This window comes from Rattus norvegicus, chromosome 8 (genome assembly GCF_036323735.1).
Source record: "Rattus norvegicus strain BN/NHsdMcwi chromosome 8, GRCr8, whole genome shotgun sequence".
Classification (NCBI taxonomy): Eukaryota; Metazoa; Chordata; class Mammalia; order Rodentia; family Muridae; genus Rattus; species Rattus norvegicus.
The window spans coordinates 51,968,807-51,984,929 of NC_086026.1; the positions used below are offsets into that span (position 1 = coordinate 51,968,807).

General features: G+C 48.1%; 1 protein-coding gene across 7 annotated transcripts in view; it reads right to left on the reverse strand.

Annotated features, from left to right (window-relative positions):
* Positions 1-16,123, reverse strand: part of Grik4 (glutamate ionotropic receptor kainate type subunit 4) — a 426,707-nt gene that overhangs the window by 166,762 nt on the left and 243,822 nt on the right. For all 7 annotated transcript variants that reach the window (XM_063264893.1, XM_017595455.3, XM_039080793.2 and 4 more), the window contains one exon: positions 3,654-3,818. In XM_063264893.1, coding sequence (XP_063120963.1) covers positions 3,654-3,818 — 165 coding nt within the window. The remainder of the gene's footprint in view (positions 1-3,653; positions 3,819-16,123) is intronic.

Sequence of the window (16,123 nt, forward strand, 5' to 3'; positions counted from 1 at the left end):
GACACTGGAGAGACTGCTCACCTTGCTTTAGCCACTGCATGAAGCCACCATCCACCTGTTCCCTTCCCTGAATATAGGGAAAAAAAACCTAGGCTTGGCCTTTCAAAGAACTATTTAGGTGGTATTTAAAACCTACGGTGGTGGTACACTCATCAGATGAAAGACCCTTGGGGGTAGAAAACTCCAGAAGCCATCTGAAGCTTGCCTCAAACACACTGATACAAAAGCTGAACCGAAGGCCACTTGCTAATAAAATCCTCGGTGCCTAAAAGGACATTAAAGAGATGTCCAAAGCCCTGCAAAGGGGAATAAAGATATCAATTTCCTCTACACCCTGATTCATCTGGCTTCATATTTTAGACACCTTGACTTCTCCAAGGCGGGCCGTGTGGGTCACTGGGAGAGGAAATTTCTTCCCACCAATGACATCATCCACAATACGCACATATGCATTGAGTCCTGCTGGGGAGGCCCTGAAGAACTGAAGGGAAGGACAGGGTTGGTTTTCAAAGAGCTATGAAGAAATCCAGACGCTTGTCTGACGCCTAGGTGCAGAAACTCCACAGACCAGACTAGGAGACTCAAGAGAAGCTATTGGTATTTCTGATTTTCTTTTTCTTTTTTCTTTTTTGGAAGATCTCAAGCAATCTGTCTTCCTTTTGTTATCCTAGAAATTAACCGTGAGGTCTTCTTGGAGATATTTCTGTTCCCTGATAAATTCTTGTTGGCTAGAACCAGGTGCAAGGGGCACTTGTTGAATATCTATTTACTTCTCGAGTGAATAAATGAATGTTTTCATACTGGACACACTACACCCTGTTCTGGAGAAATGTGTGTCACTTGAGGCTACTGAACCAGGAGAGGACACTGTCCCCAAGGATAGTCAAGCTCTGTTGGTGGCCCAGCAAACATTGGCATCCTGTGAAACTGGCCACAAAACAAAGTGGGCAATCCTGATGAGATCTTCCTCTTTGGGTTTCCGGAGGAACAGGTACTACGTGGGAGATCTATGTCATACTATGTCATACTGCTCCCTTGGAGGCTCAGGGGACATCATGAAAGAGTAAGCAGAAGATGATATGAGAGTTGAGAGCAGGGAGGAGCAGAGCAAAGCTGTGTCCTTTGGTCATGGCGGACAGCGGCAAACATGAATTCACAATAGCTGTGGGAGCCTCAGCAAGACTTACATAAGATCAAGCCAACGTGGAGAGGGGGGGAGCCCACAAGCCCCTCCCCTAGCTGAGGGGGTTTGGGTAGTTAATGGTGCCAGGGGAAAGCGAGTTGGTTTTGTCTAGAGGTGTGGCCCCTGATAGGTTGGCCATGCTCCAGATAATGGCCCCACACCCTTGTCTACAAAGCAGCACAAATCAGACACAGTGGGTTATTTACAAACAAAAGACATTTAGTTGGGATGGGTGGCGTGTAATGGAAACAGAAGGACTGGGAAGACGGTTGTGGGGATGAATGTGATCAAAGTACATTGTATGTGTGCAAGAAAGTGTCCAAAGTTTAATAGAAATGTATTATAAAAAGCGGTTCTAGGGGAGGCTGACACTGTGTATCCTCTGAAGGGACTCTAAGTCCCATGAGACCAGAGGTCCTATCTACCTTGTTTCCAACACTGTTCCCAGTGCATAACACCCTGAATCATAGAGGAAACACTCAATAAAAGTTCCAGGGCGATGAATCACAAGGTATCATCCTGGGAAGTCATTAGGACATAGTGTACGATGGATGGGAGGGGAAGACTAACCAGCAGAGGGAAGAGTCTTGACCCAGCAGGACAAGAGGGTTCTAGAGAAGCAATGAGAACGGGGGAGAGGCAGAGGCAGAGAAAGAGAAAGGAATACACACACACACACACACACACACACACACACACACACGCACGCAAAGACAGAGAGACAGGGAGATGCTGGTGGGGATGGGGACCACCGCCTGCCTCCCCGTCATCTGCTGTACCAGTGAGAACCTGCTCCCTTTCTTGCAGCCCTAACAGCCCAGGGTAGAGCAATATATAGCACTGTTGCCTCTTCATGGGGAAGACCCGGGGTCTAGCACCAATAGTTACACCAATCATTGTCCTTTTATTCATTTGGTTTGGGGTTGGAAAAGGAAGAGAAGGGGACACCCCCAAGGCTTACAGAAACAGTGCCATCATGTGTCTGGCCTGAGCAACCCTTGCTACAGTTGGGGTGCAAATGTCCTTCAAAGGCTCGTGTGGTGAAGGCTTGGTCATCACATGGTGGTAGGGGGTGAGGCCCAGTGGAAGAAAGTGAGGTCACTGGGGGCATGTCCTTACAGGGGTTTTGGGAGCCTTGTTCCCCCTCTTCCCATCTCTTCTTGCTTCCCAGTTACCACAAGGTGGGCAACTTTACTCTAACATGAGCCTCTCCACAATGCTCAGTCATGGACCCAGACCTCAAAAACTGTGCCACCAAACAAGCATCTCCTCATTTTAAGATGATGTCTCTGGCACTTGGACAGAGAAGCAGAAAGTCGACTGATAGCTCTTTGCTTTCCTTTTGCACCAGAGCTGTTCGTTTCTGGCTTGGCTATAAGGCAGGGGCTCAGTTCCTCTAAGTCACCAGGCAATGCCAGCACCAGACAGGGGCTAGCAAGGGCGATGAAGCAGGTTGTACACAGGCGAGCTCTGTGCTCAGGATGATTTTCCCATACCTTTGAGCATTGCTCTTTTCCCTCAAATAGAGGAAACAGCCTCTAATTCTCATACTATTGTCAGATGTTAAAGAGGCACCCAGCACATGGGACCCACCCTACGTGCTCTGACTCACTCGAGAGTCCTACTGTGTCTGTGAAATCCTACAATTCACAGGGAATTCTCCCATCTTTTAACTCACGGGAACCTCAGAACCAATGTGCAAGATCTGCAAAGTAGAACCTAGCACTCCCATTTTACTGATGAATAAACTGAGGTATAGATAGGCTGAATACCTCAATTGGAGAAAATGGCCATACTCCATACCAGCACATAGCATCTTCACTTCTGCCTTCAGCACAAGAACATAAGGCAGAGCTGGGTTGGGTAGGAGAACAGCTATGAGTTCAAAGCTAGCCTGGCCTATTTACTGAGCTCTGGACCAGCTTAGGTTACAAAGTGAAAGTCTATCTCAATGGTGAACTACTAAAGACTAGAAGGGAAGGGAAAAGGGAAAGGAAAGGGGAAGGGAGAAGGAAGTAGGAGGGAAGAGGAAAGGAGGGTGGGAAGGAAGGAAGGACAGATGGATGAAAGGAAAGAAGGGAGGGAGGAAGGGAGGGAGGAAGGGAGGAAGGAAGGAAGGAAGGGTGCCAATGCATAAACTGTCTTTACGCTGGTCTTTCCCAATCATCCACAAACCTTAGTTCAAGTATCTGTATAGAAAATGTCCAGGGTGTGAATGAATGAATGAATGAATGAATGAACGAATGAATGAATGGATAGATGGATGTATGGATGGATGACTTGGTGAATTAATATTCTAACCAATTCAGGATTCGCAATAGTACCTAGGAGTCTCATCTGGGCTGAGATTCTCACAGGCCTTCCTAGCGTGTAACTCTCTCCCTCCCCTGGAGACATTGTATCAGAGGCCCGGCATTAGGCACATGCCCACCACCAACTCTTCCTCTGCCGGCCTGTCCAGTCTACGTACTGGTTTCTGCAGTTTCGTACTCGCTGTCTCTGAGAAGCTCAAAGATGTCCACTTCGACTTTGGCCTTGCCCAGCCTCTCTGGTGCGCGGTTGATGCGGTTCTTGGCCAGGGTGATGGAGAGCCGTTCCCCTCTGCTGCACTCCATGGGGTCATCCAAGATAGCAGCTGTGGGCAGGTAACCATATGGAGACAGTTGGTATGATACCCACCACCATTGGCCATCTCCCTTCTCCACCCTCCCCACACTGCCACCTTCCTTTTCCAGACAGCTCCCCAAATCCCTCTCCGCCTCGACATCCACAGAACTCTCCAGAAAGAGTTCGGTGCACGCTTCTGTCTCTAGCCATAGAGCAATGAATTCTATGGCATAAGCCCAGGAGCAGCAATGCAGTACCACAAATGGCCACCAGGGGTCCTACCTGTCTGAAGTCCTTGGGCCCAGGTTCTAAAATACCCTCAGAGACATGGACACAGAAAGGTGCACACGAGCAACCCTTTTGGAAATGGAATTCTAAGTCAACAAGAAACTCCCTGAGGAAGGAGAAGGCTACGCATTTGTGAGGGACAGCTGTGGGAGCAGGGAAGCAGCTGCAGAGTACTGTGGAATGCTCACACACCAGTCTCTGGTGCCCATGAGCCATGTGTCCCAGGTGAGCCATGAAACTCCTCGGACTATCTTTTCTTTACTGAGCATCGGAATAGTAAAGACGAACTCAGCGGTTAGTGGAGGGATTCAGTTCAGGTAATGGCTGTCAGGGACCCATCATCTGGACTTAAGCAGTGTGGATGACTTGGAGAGGTACAGTACAAGTAGCAGCCCAGCCTCAGGATGCATTGTGAAAGGAATCACGGAGAACCAGGCTGTAACCCCAGCTCCACCCATATTAACTAATGGATCTGTTTCCTTACTTGAAAAATGAGGAGGAAAGCTACTTGTTGGCCTACTGTGAGAAGTATATGAGATAGGACATACTCAGTGCCGTCTTGTACCTAGTAGGCACTCGATAATGCTGAGACTCTTACCTCCTGGGAGAGCTGAAAACTGACTTGTATATAAACACTTACAGCCGCTATTCACAAAGACTAGCAGGGGGAAATTGTTCAAATGTCCATCAATCAAGGGGCGAGGAAGACGCTGCTTTCCTATAGTGGTAGATTATTACTGTTTAATAAGAGGAATAAAAATATTTCCACATGTGGCAACGTGGATGACCCTTAACAACATGATGCCAAGCAAAAGAAGCCAGACGCAAACAACAATGTATCATCGGATGGGTGGGTCTATCTAGACAAGTGAATCCCTAGAGACACGGGTCAGAGGAACAGTTGCCAGCGGTTATGAGACAACCATGAGTGTAGTAAAAAGCACTGTATGCTTTAGGTGGGTGAGAATTCAGCAGGAGATGAATTTTAACCACAGTAAAGTAATTACAAAAAAGACAACCAAATGTATCTTTCAGAGGCTGAAGGAAACACAGGGTGTATCACAGCAGATTCCTCTGCCACATGGCCCTGAGTAGCTGTGACCAAGTGGACAGCAGGGAGGCGTTCCTAAATTCTCATCTTCACATGGGATGTAAACTTGGTGCTAGCTGGCTTTCCATCACTGACTCTGAGGTCATCCCTGTACCTCAGTGGCCCAGGCTCCACACTCTCGGTTTGTCCATTGCTGTCCTGCGCACAATTTCACAAAGAAAACACCAGGACAGGGCAGGGAACGTGACCGTGCATTTCTCCTGACTTGAGGATTTATTTATATATGCACACTCCCAGTGAACAAGGCAAACTCAATTTCACATTCACAGCGTAGGCTCGAGCATGCAGGGAAGGTGAGTCCCAAGGCCTAGACAATGAGGTAGACGTATTAACTAGCAAAGCACACACGGAGTGGCTGGCCACGTGTAGGGGTGGTCAAGGAAATGTAAGTGGAAAGATTTAAAAGCCCTCCCGTGCCCACGTTCCTTGTGAATGGGAGGACTTGGGGGTGTTCTGATGTCAGAAGGTGTTTATGTTACAGTCTCACTGGACTGGCTCAGGGAACAAGACTCAGAACGAGCCCCATCAAGGTCAGAAATGAAGAGTCACACTATGTCACACTAGGATTACAAGCTGAGACCATAAGGAAGCAGCAATAGAAAAGAATGATTCTCAAATGATGTCCCTTAAGGGACAGATGACGTTCCTTCTACAAGCAGACAGGTGGTATGTAGCCCCATGCCAACGGTGACCACCACAACTTCACAACCATCGGCTATGGAATACTGGATTCCCTGGAGGATTTGATACTAAGAAACAAAGTTTACAGTGGAAATTATGTCACAACTAGACTGGCCCCAGGGTGTGGGAAAGAGATCTAGGACAGGAACTGGCAATCCAGCAGAGTCATGAGCAGGAGATCCTAGATCCGAGATCGAGCTGTGCTGTGTACTTAGCAACAGGAGTGCACTTAGTGGTCAGATCAAAATCTTCAACTCAGTAAGACCAGTGTCTCGTCTTCCCGTGGGATGAAAAGTCTGGCGGCTTGCCCATGCTTTCGGAGCTGGCAAGCAATGGAGGTGGGAGTGGTCTCGGGTTGGCTTCACCTCAGACACCCAAAGCTGTCCTCCCAGAACTTGGGCAAAAGAGAGGGTGCAGCAGGCAGGGATCCTTCTCTTTATGGGAGCTTTAAAGGAAGTGTCAACAAGGCAAACCAACCCTGAGACACTTAGAGTGACAGGCTGGATTCCGGGGCTCTGAAAACCCCCAGGTCATCTGTCTGCTTCCCAACTCCTAGCAGACACCACGCGCTGATGAGATTTTCCAACTAGGGATAGCCATTCTATTAAGTACTAATGTCTACTAGATATTTTATAAATTACTTGTGATAAATCAATCACTAAAATAATCTCCCCCAAAACATTATAGGGTTTAGATCTGAAGTGTGCCCCAGAGGCTGGGTCTACTGAGAGCTATTAGAACTTAAAGAGGCAGACCATATTGGAGAGAGATTAGGTCACTGAAGGGTGACGATGATCCTAGCCACCTTAGTCTGTCTCTCTTTCCCTCCCTCCCTCTCTCCCTCCCTCCTTCCTTCTCTCCCTCCTTCTCTCCCTCCATTCCTCCCTCCATTCCTCCTTCCCTTCCTCCTTCCTTCCTGGCCACCTGAGCAAAGTGGCTTTCTCTGCCACATACATCTACTGTGATACAGAGCCTCATTTTGGTCCTTAGAGGAAAAGAGCAAAGCAACCAAGGGCTGAAATCGCTGACACCATGGCCCCACACACCCTTCTTCCTTTAAGTTGAAGGACCTCAGGGACGTTTTCGCAGTGATGGAAGGCTAGCTAGCTCGAGGTCAGTAGCCTTTGTGAGCCCATTGTCAATAGAAGTATTTAGGAGGGCCTGCCCTGGGTGTCCACATTACAGTCTCGCTGGCTTTGCCGCTACTCTGTCACTACACAAATGGCACAATTACAGCCCACTTACAAGGGGCAGCACGCATCCCAGGGGCAGCTCCAGATACAACTGGAGCTTCCGTCTCTTCTTTCTGAAAACGATGCCTCTAAGGTGTGTGCTACCCCGATTTCATTACCTCTCCTTTGTGGCTCTTTTTCACAGTACATTTTAAAAGCCCTAAGTCCCAATGTGACAATATTTGGAAGGAGGGGTCAATTGTGGTTACATGGGGTCACAGGGGTGGTAGAGCCCTGAACTCACAGAATTAGTGTCCCTCTCAGAAGAAAGAGAAGGCAGCTCAGTTACTTGCTCTCTACTATAGGAAAATGCAGTGAGACGATGACCCGACCCTCTAGTATAACCAGGAAAAGAGGCCTCACTAGGAATAGACTTGACCAGCTCCCTGACCTCGGACATTCCAGAGAACACTGAGAAATAAAGTCCTATTTTTAAGCCGCTCGGTTTGCAATCTTACGGAATTGCATCCTATGCTGATTAAGACAATGTGTTCATAAGAACTGGGATGGGCCGGCCCCCAGCCAACCGTGTCACACACACACACACACACACACACACACACACACTCACACACACACACTCACACACACTCAGACACACTCACATACTCACACACTCACACACACTCACACACACACTCACACACACTCAGACACACTCACATACTCACACACTCACACACACTCACACACACACTCAGACACACTCACATACTCACACACTCACACACTCACACACACTCACACACACACTCACACACACTCACACACACACTCACACACTCACACACACTCACACACTCACACACACTCACACACTCACACACACTCACACACACTCACACACTCACACACTCACACACACTCACACACTCACACACACACTCACACACACACTCACACACACACACTCACACACACACTCACACACTCACACACTGTACACCCAATACCCAGAGCTCCGTCTAATGTGCTGAGTCAGAGGAACAATGGAAGGCAGAAGAGGAGAATGTGGGAAGCTGACGTGGAACCCTCTTCTTTCTTTCCCCATGAGGACCTCAGGGGTATTTAACAATCCTGCTCCCCCCACCCCCCGTGCCCACACCGAGGCTATGCCAAGTCCCACATTTCACTAAGGCTTTGGTTCTTGATGGCAAATAATTACTGACAGGGAAGAGGCTTGACTGGGTGTTTTGTTGGCAGCAGACATATTGGAACCAGGAGCTTGAAAATAGGAACTGAATTCGAGGGCTATGAACGCCCCACACGAGGTGGAGACTCAGGCTCTTCTGTGATGCTGAAGGATCGTAACCCCCAACAGGCAGTTGTCAAACAGCACGCTTGTTCTTCCGCAGTCCCAGGAGAGCAGCCAGATGGATGGAAGAGACCAATGTGCTCAAGACTTAATGGGCAGCGGATGCTCCTGGACCACACTGGGTCCCTGGGGCCCAGCTACTGGGCTGGACCAGAATGTTCAGAGCTCTCAGCTGCTGCCCAGTGAGGAACAGTATGCTGCACATGCTGTGGCCCTGGGGACTGCTCTGAACAGGAGTCAACTAGTAACCATGGTGAGGCTGAGAGGCCTGGGAGGCAGCAAGGGCAGGGTTGAGATTAGGAGACACATGTAGGGGCTACCGTCTGCCCTTTTATCTAACCGTGAAGACCCAGTAGTGCCCAGCGCTTCTCTGGATTTAGCACACCTTCTTTATGTCGAGAAAGCCTCTGCATTCACGTCGAGCCTCTCACTCAAACCTCAAGCATTGTGTTCTCTACAGAGCTCTCTCCTCATCTGGAGTCCGAGGTCCCTGACACCAGAAGGGCCATCCTGTGACAGTGCACATCCTGATCCCAAACTCCCCATTCCTCCCCCTCACTCTTATGTGGGCCTGCTTTGGACAGGGTGGCTGTAGCACTGGTTAGCTGAGCAGTAGGACATGTGAGCAGGCCTGTGCAGAGGTGGACCCTCCCAAAGCATTGGGAATTGCCTTCGGTCATGCTAAGCGGCATTCTCACTGGTGGGAAAGTTTCCCCCACCTATGCTATTCTTTCTCCCTCTCCTCCCTATGGACTCACCTCTTCCTGAAGGCCCTCTCTGACTCCTGGGTTCCAGTGCTCTCTTCCATAGATTGCCTTCGAACCCAAACAGCTCCCTGGCCCACCGGCAGAGACTTGGCTGCCCACCTGGGCCTGTGTGTCCTCAGCTGTTCATGCCTTAAATGCCCAGATAATTCTTCCTTCCTTCCTGCTTGCTCTCCCAGAGCGCTCATCTCCCTTGTACTCTCTTGGAGCTCTATGAGTTTCTCCTGCTGCCTTTCCGTGGCCTCTCTTCTTTCTCCTAGTCAGCCCTTTGAGGGAGTGGGTTTGGCTGAGCCTGAGTCAATGGGTGAATCTGGGCATGCAGTGGTCAGAACTGGGTGATTACCGAGTGCATAATAGTGCAGGATCACCTGACTCTTCATCCTCTGCAGCAAATGCTGGTTATGTGCAACATCAGATGAAAGGCAGATCCTGTGTGCACGGCAGAGGACCCAATGCTACCTGTACTCGTTTTCATTCCTCCAGGGATGGCAGCATCCTGTTCTCTGTTCGCCTGTGGGAATTGGGGTGGGGCTTGCCTTCCCTCCATACATTACTGAAAGCTCGAGGGTGACCCCTCAAGCATGGGTGCCAGCTACTTTAATCTCCAAGCTCCACCAGAGGCCTGCTACAGAGGATTCTAGGCACCTCAACAGCTCTCGGCTCTTTAAGGAGGGAATAAAGAAGTTTTACTGCTGAGCCTTTATAGGCCATATCTATAACACTGCCAATGGCTGTTCGGACCAACCCATTATGGCCCTGTGCTAACAAGAAAAAGAGATGGGTTGAGCCCTGGGGAATCAGTTACCTTTGCTTCCCAGATGTTTGCCTGAAGCTCCAGGTTCCCAAATATGGTGACGGTCCTGTCACTTGTCTATCATCAGTTCTGTTCTCTTACTGTCTTCCATTTCCTTGTTGCCACTCACCTCTTCCACAGAAGGAAGTCTCCCTCCACACGAGTTGTTTTACCTTTATCCTCAACCAGATCCCTTCTTCCAGGACAGCCTCCATCCCCATTCCCTGCCTTCCTCCCCAACATTCTACCTGCCTCATTAAGCCCTCTTTGATCCTGCCTTCAGTTGCTTCCAGATGAGCTTGTCTCTCTATGCTCCGGCAGGGTCAAAGCCCAAGAAGACAGAACTTCCTGTGTTATGTGCCACACTGGCCCTAGAGCCAAACACAACAGGCTCCTGATTTGGTAAGTAGAAAGCCAAAAAACTTCATAGCCAATACTCAGTAGAGCGAAGGAGGGCTTTTAATGCCTGGAGGGAGGTGAGCGCAGCACCCCCCCAAGATATTTTACAATACTCACAGCTCCCCTTCCCCCTCACCCACAGTGTAAACCAGCCTTATTGAATACAATTCCTCAGTTTGCTGCTGACTTCAGCCCAAAGTCCCCCAATCCACTCACTGCAAGCCACCCTCTGCCTCCCCACTTCACTCAGACTGCACACAATGCCAGTGCCAACAAGCATCCTGGTGAAATCATGGGGCACTTCTGATCCCCTGTCTAATTGCATCATAGCCAGCATTGTTGTTTATGATTACCAGGTGCGCGCTGAGAACATCAAATATATGATCTCATTGAATCCCCATGCAATGTGCAGTTTATTACTCTGCCTTAGAGTGAGATAAGTGAGAAAGGGCAGGTTAGGTAACTTGGCCAAGATTGCATGACTCACAGTGGCACCTGGGGCCCGGGACGCATTCGTGGGAGTGCCCCTGCCTCAGCTGTTCCTGGGCTAGGGTTCTTTGCAGCCAAGCTCTGCTCCCATTTTCTTGCCAAGGCCCTCAACTTCATTGTCTCCCAGGAAGCTGTTCTCCAGGGATTCTACTAATTTCCTGGCCATTCCTGCAGGTACCCTCTGCTCCTGCCATCTTTTAATATGGATGGATCCCCAGGGTCTTCTGCACAGCCCCCTTTCTCCTTCCTTATTGACAGGAGCTTCCTAAGCAATGGATCTCATTTCCAGCCACTTCCCCGGGGAAGAAGCATGTGCATGCAACAATCTGTTAGCACCTCAGGTAAATGTCTAAAAGGCCTCTCAAACGTATCAAGACCCAAACGAGAAGGTTGGCAAGATTGCTCAGTGGGCAAAGCTCTTGTCACACAAGCCTGAGAACCTGAGTTTGATGCACATGTCTTAGTTGGGTTTCTATTTCTATGATAAGAGACCATAGCCAAGGCAACTTATGAAAGAGTTTAGTTGGGCTTATGGTTCCAGAGCATTAGAGTTTGTGATGGCAGAAGGAAGGGTGGAGCAACATCTGGAAGCTTCCTTACATCTTGATTCACAGGCAGAAGGTGAAGGAAACACTGAGAATGGCACTGTTCTTGAAACCTCAAAACCCACTCCCATCAACTCCTCTGTCAAGGCCACAGCTCCTAATCCTTCCCAAACAGTTCCACCAAGTAACACCCAAGTATTCAAACACATTAACGTATGAGGTCATTTTCATGTCATTTTCATTCAAGCCATCACACCGCCTAGAAGAGGACCAATGACAAAAATGTTGTCCTCTAACCTCCACATATATGCTGTGGCATACACACTTGTCCCCGTTACACACACACACACACACACACACACACAGAGAGAGAGAGAGAGAGGGGGGGGGGATAGGAAGGAAGGGAAGGGAAGGGGGAGGGGGAGGGTGAGGGAGAGAGAGAGAGAGAGAGAGAGAGAGAGAGAGAGAGAGAGAGAGAAGAAGAAGAAGAAGAAGAAGAAGAAGAGAGAGAGAGAGACTAAGTTCAGCCTTTCCCTCCTTCTCCCTCCTCCTAAAATCCAAGCTTAGCAAAGGGCAGCATCAGTTTCCCAGATTTCAAACCCTTACTCAACTCCTCACTTCCAAATCAACAGCCCCACCACGCCTGCATCTGCCTCCTCAGTACTTCTCTTGTTGGTTCTTCTAACAATATTGTCTGCTTCCAGTTCCTTCATCCCAACTAGTTGTAAGACAGTTGCTTAGCTGGGTCTTGTAGGTATATGCCTGTAATACCAACTAGTCAGGATGCTGAGACAGGAGGATTCGAAGTTCGAGGCCTCATTGGGCTACAGAGTGAGTTCAAAGCCAGCCTGGGCAACTTACCAAGACCCAGTCTCAAAATAAAGATGAAAACAAAAATAAAAACAGGCTTGGGGTGTGGCTCAGTGAAAGAACACTTCCCTGGCATATATAATGCCCTGGGTTCCATCCATGGCATAGCTGGTGAGACCTGCCACTCCCTTAGAGTCTGCTTCCCTACTTATTCCTCTCAACTTACCACAAATAGCAAAATGTTGGCATGTTGTGTGCACATACCTACATACACACACATACACACACAAGAAAAAGAAAGAGAGGCATGCATGTAAGCACACACAAATGCTTGCACATAAACACGAACATGCAAGCACAACTGTGTTGCTGTGTGTCTGCATTCCTTTCATCCCCCCCTTCCTCTGCTTTCTCATCTTTGCTTGCTGGTCCTGCCCACTCAGGATAACTCCTTGGACATCTCCCCCTCCAAGAATCCTTACCCCGAACATGGCGGCTCACCAAGCACCACAGCCGTGTATTTTCCAACAAGCCCTTGCCTCTTGTAGTGCATTTCAACTGAGGCTTCACTCCTTCTAACCTGGTACTTGGCACCCCATCTGGCAAGGGCATAGCCTTTATAAACATTTGAGCCAAATTAACCTTGACTTTGGGGCTATTCTAAGCCAACTTCCATCAAGATCATCACTCTGCTCTATATGACTATGAGACAAAAAGTGTTTTTGACATTGGCAGAGAGAAAACCAGTACCACGCTGTGCTGAGTCAAAATAACCAGATCCTCACACACTAAAGGTAGACGAGAACTTCAAACTGGCGCGTGCCATGTGTCAAAATTAACACAAAATGGGCTGCAGACATAAATGTAAACCCCAACTTAAGACTGTAAAACGGCTAAGAAAATCTGCATGGCCCCAGTTAGGAAAAGACTTCGGAGCAACCCATGGAGTCAAAACTCAGGAAGTTAGACTACATTAAAGCTACCCTGGTCTGTTCTTGCAATGACACCATGAACAGAATGACTCAGACAAGCAATAACCTGGGAGAAAATTTGTGCAGAGCCAATCCTAGACAGAGGTTTCACATGCAGAAAACACGAAGACTTTCAAGACTCAGTAATAAGAAAATTATGCACATTTTAAGTCAAACAAACTTTAAAAAGACACTTCACACATGTGTCATACAGGTAGGTTAAAAAAAATATGCTCAGTACGAACAGTAACCAGCGAAATGCAAGTAAAAACCATAATGAGATGCTACTACAAGCCTGTTTGAATGGCTGAGATTAAAAGACTTGACCATAGTAAGTGTTGGCAAAGATACCCCAGGATTCCCATTCAACCACCCTCTCTTGCTCTCACCCTGATCCTCGATGTGAGTATTGCCCAAGCCTGGGTCTAATCTTCAGTTTTCCTGCACTTGTACACTTGTATACTTTCTCCCTAAAGACCTACTAGACTGGAGAGGCAGCTCAGTTGGGAGCATGCTTGCTTTACAAGCACAAGGACCTGAGTTAGATCCCCAGGACCATGTAAAGAAGTAGGACATGGTGGTCCATGCTTGAAACCCCATTGACAGAGACAGGCAGGTCCCTGGGGCTCCCTGCTTAGTTAGCCTACCTTACTTGTTTAATTCCAGGACACTGAGAGACTGACTCTGTCTCAAAAGCAAGGTGGGTGGGGCCTGATAAACAGCATCCAGAGTTGTCTGGCCTTCATAGGCACACATGCCCATGCATACACTGAGCACACACAAACATGCATACACACAGCAAAAGAGATAACTTACTAATTCTCACATCAGTTCTCACCTTAAGCCCCTCGGATGTTATGTACAGACTCAAGTTGGCAACCAATACTCCCTCAGAACTTATTGCAAATTCTCTGTGTCCCAAATGGCAACCAACAGCTGCACAGACAATCAGGGGCTCACTCTTGCCTCTCAGGCTTAATTAATAGCGCTCACACACATTCCTGGCAGAGCTGGCTTGCACTCTCCCACACCCTTTGTCCACTCCATCTGCTCAATCACTGAGGTCAGCCAAGGGACCCGCTCCCTACTGTTCTCCTTCCTGCTGCCAGCTCTCCTCTCCTCCTCCTCTGACCTGCCTCAGTCTCCCTCACACCAATGTAGATCCCCTAGCCTTAAAAACACCTTGATTTAATATGCCTTCCCAGGATCATGTTCTACTAAATCCCATGGTCACTTAGCTGTTTCTAGATCATCCTTGCTGACCATGGAACAGGTCATGGGACTTTGCCATGGGGTTTTGAGTTTTTGTTTGTGTTGGTTTTGTCCAGGTAGTCTCTTCTATTTGGAAAGCTCTTGGGTTTTCTATGACCACATCTACATCTTAACTGAACTGCACTTTATTCTTGCTTCCCCCCCAGGGAGCCATGATGAGCTCCAGCTGAATGGACCTCCTACTTTTCAGGACCCCCCCAAAGCAATTGTAATATGAATCATCAATTCATTATCTCATCATGAACTTTGTAAATGATACAGAAAGTATCATTTTTTATACAGGAAGTCAGTGCATTCATTCAATCGTTCCTATATTTATTAGTTCTCAAAATCTGTTGACTAACCCTCTTAATCAAGGTGATGTATCTAAAGGAGATGGGATGTTTCTGATTCCTAAGTATCCAGAGAAAGACAAAGCTACGTAAGCAAATGGCCCCAAGCCAGCTAGGAATGTGAAAGAACAAAATAATTTATTCTGCAACTATGCTGCAGGTATTCACGTTCCAGAAACTCGTAAGCCAGAGAGGCTAGGTCTTTGGTTCTCAAAGAGATACTGGAGTCTGGAGAAGAAGCAAGAGAGCTTTACTGTATATGGAAGCAAGACATTCTTAGGATGATAAAGGAAAAACAAACCCTCAGATGGGGAAACTTCAGGGAAAGACATTTATCTAATGAATGCATACATGTTAAGTGGCTATTGACTACCTATGTATCTGTGACTACCAGGCTTCACAGAGGAGATAGCTGTGAAAGAAGTGGGTGGAGCTTTTCAGAGAGGCAGAAAAGAAATGTGTCATGTATGGATCGTCCCTAAGCCTAAGGAAGACTGAGGTGCCTGGTCAGAGAGGCCTGGAAAGAGGGCGCACAAAGAATGTCACTGCATGAAGGACCTTATGAAGGCTCACTAGGAGGCTGGAATGGTGCCCTACGATGCTGAGAAACAGCCCAAGGACTTTAAACAGGTCATGACATGGCAAGGTTTGCATTTCAGGGTGATTGCTCTTGTAGGTATATTGGAGAGAGAGTGGAAATTTGTTCTGAAAAGATCAGTCTGGGTGCTATTTTAGAATCCAGCAGAGGGAAATGAGGCCAGAAGCGAGGGTCAGGGCAAGGAGAGTTGAAAACGTGTGTTAGCCTCCTCTGAGTTCAGGAGACCAAGGACAGGCTTTGGGCTTACAAAGGTGAGACAGATCTGAATGACGCTGATGAGGTGGGATCAGTAAGAATCCCTGGGGACAGGGTTATCATGGCTGTTTGCGTTCAGTGTTAAATGAAGACTGGGGGGAGGGAAAACAAGGCTTAAGACCTTGGAGATGCCATGCTTGGGGGAAGTTTGGAGGAAGACTGAAAAACAATGTTTTGACCTAAGAACTTACTGGGGCTAGAAGGGAGATGGACCAGAGATAATAAGAACCAAGGATTTCCCACGAGGCTTGGCAATTGGTGGGTCTCTGGGGCCTTCAGTGGAGAGACAGGAGCAATGCTAATATGGTATCAGGTATCTTGGGACAGCTGGAGGGTGGGGCATATCACACATTGCAAGGACTTAGAAAGAGGAAGTAATTGGGAGGAAAACTGACCATGGGAGAAGAAAAGGAGCCATTTCTGAACAAGCCCTGTAAAAGGCAGACAGAACCTAGAGAGGATTAAAGAGGCATGATGG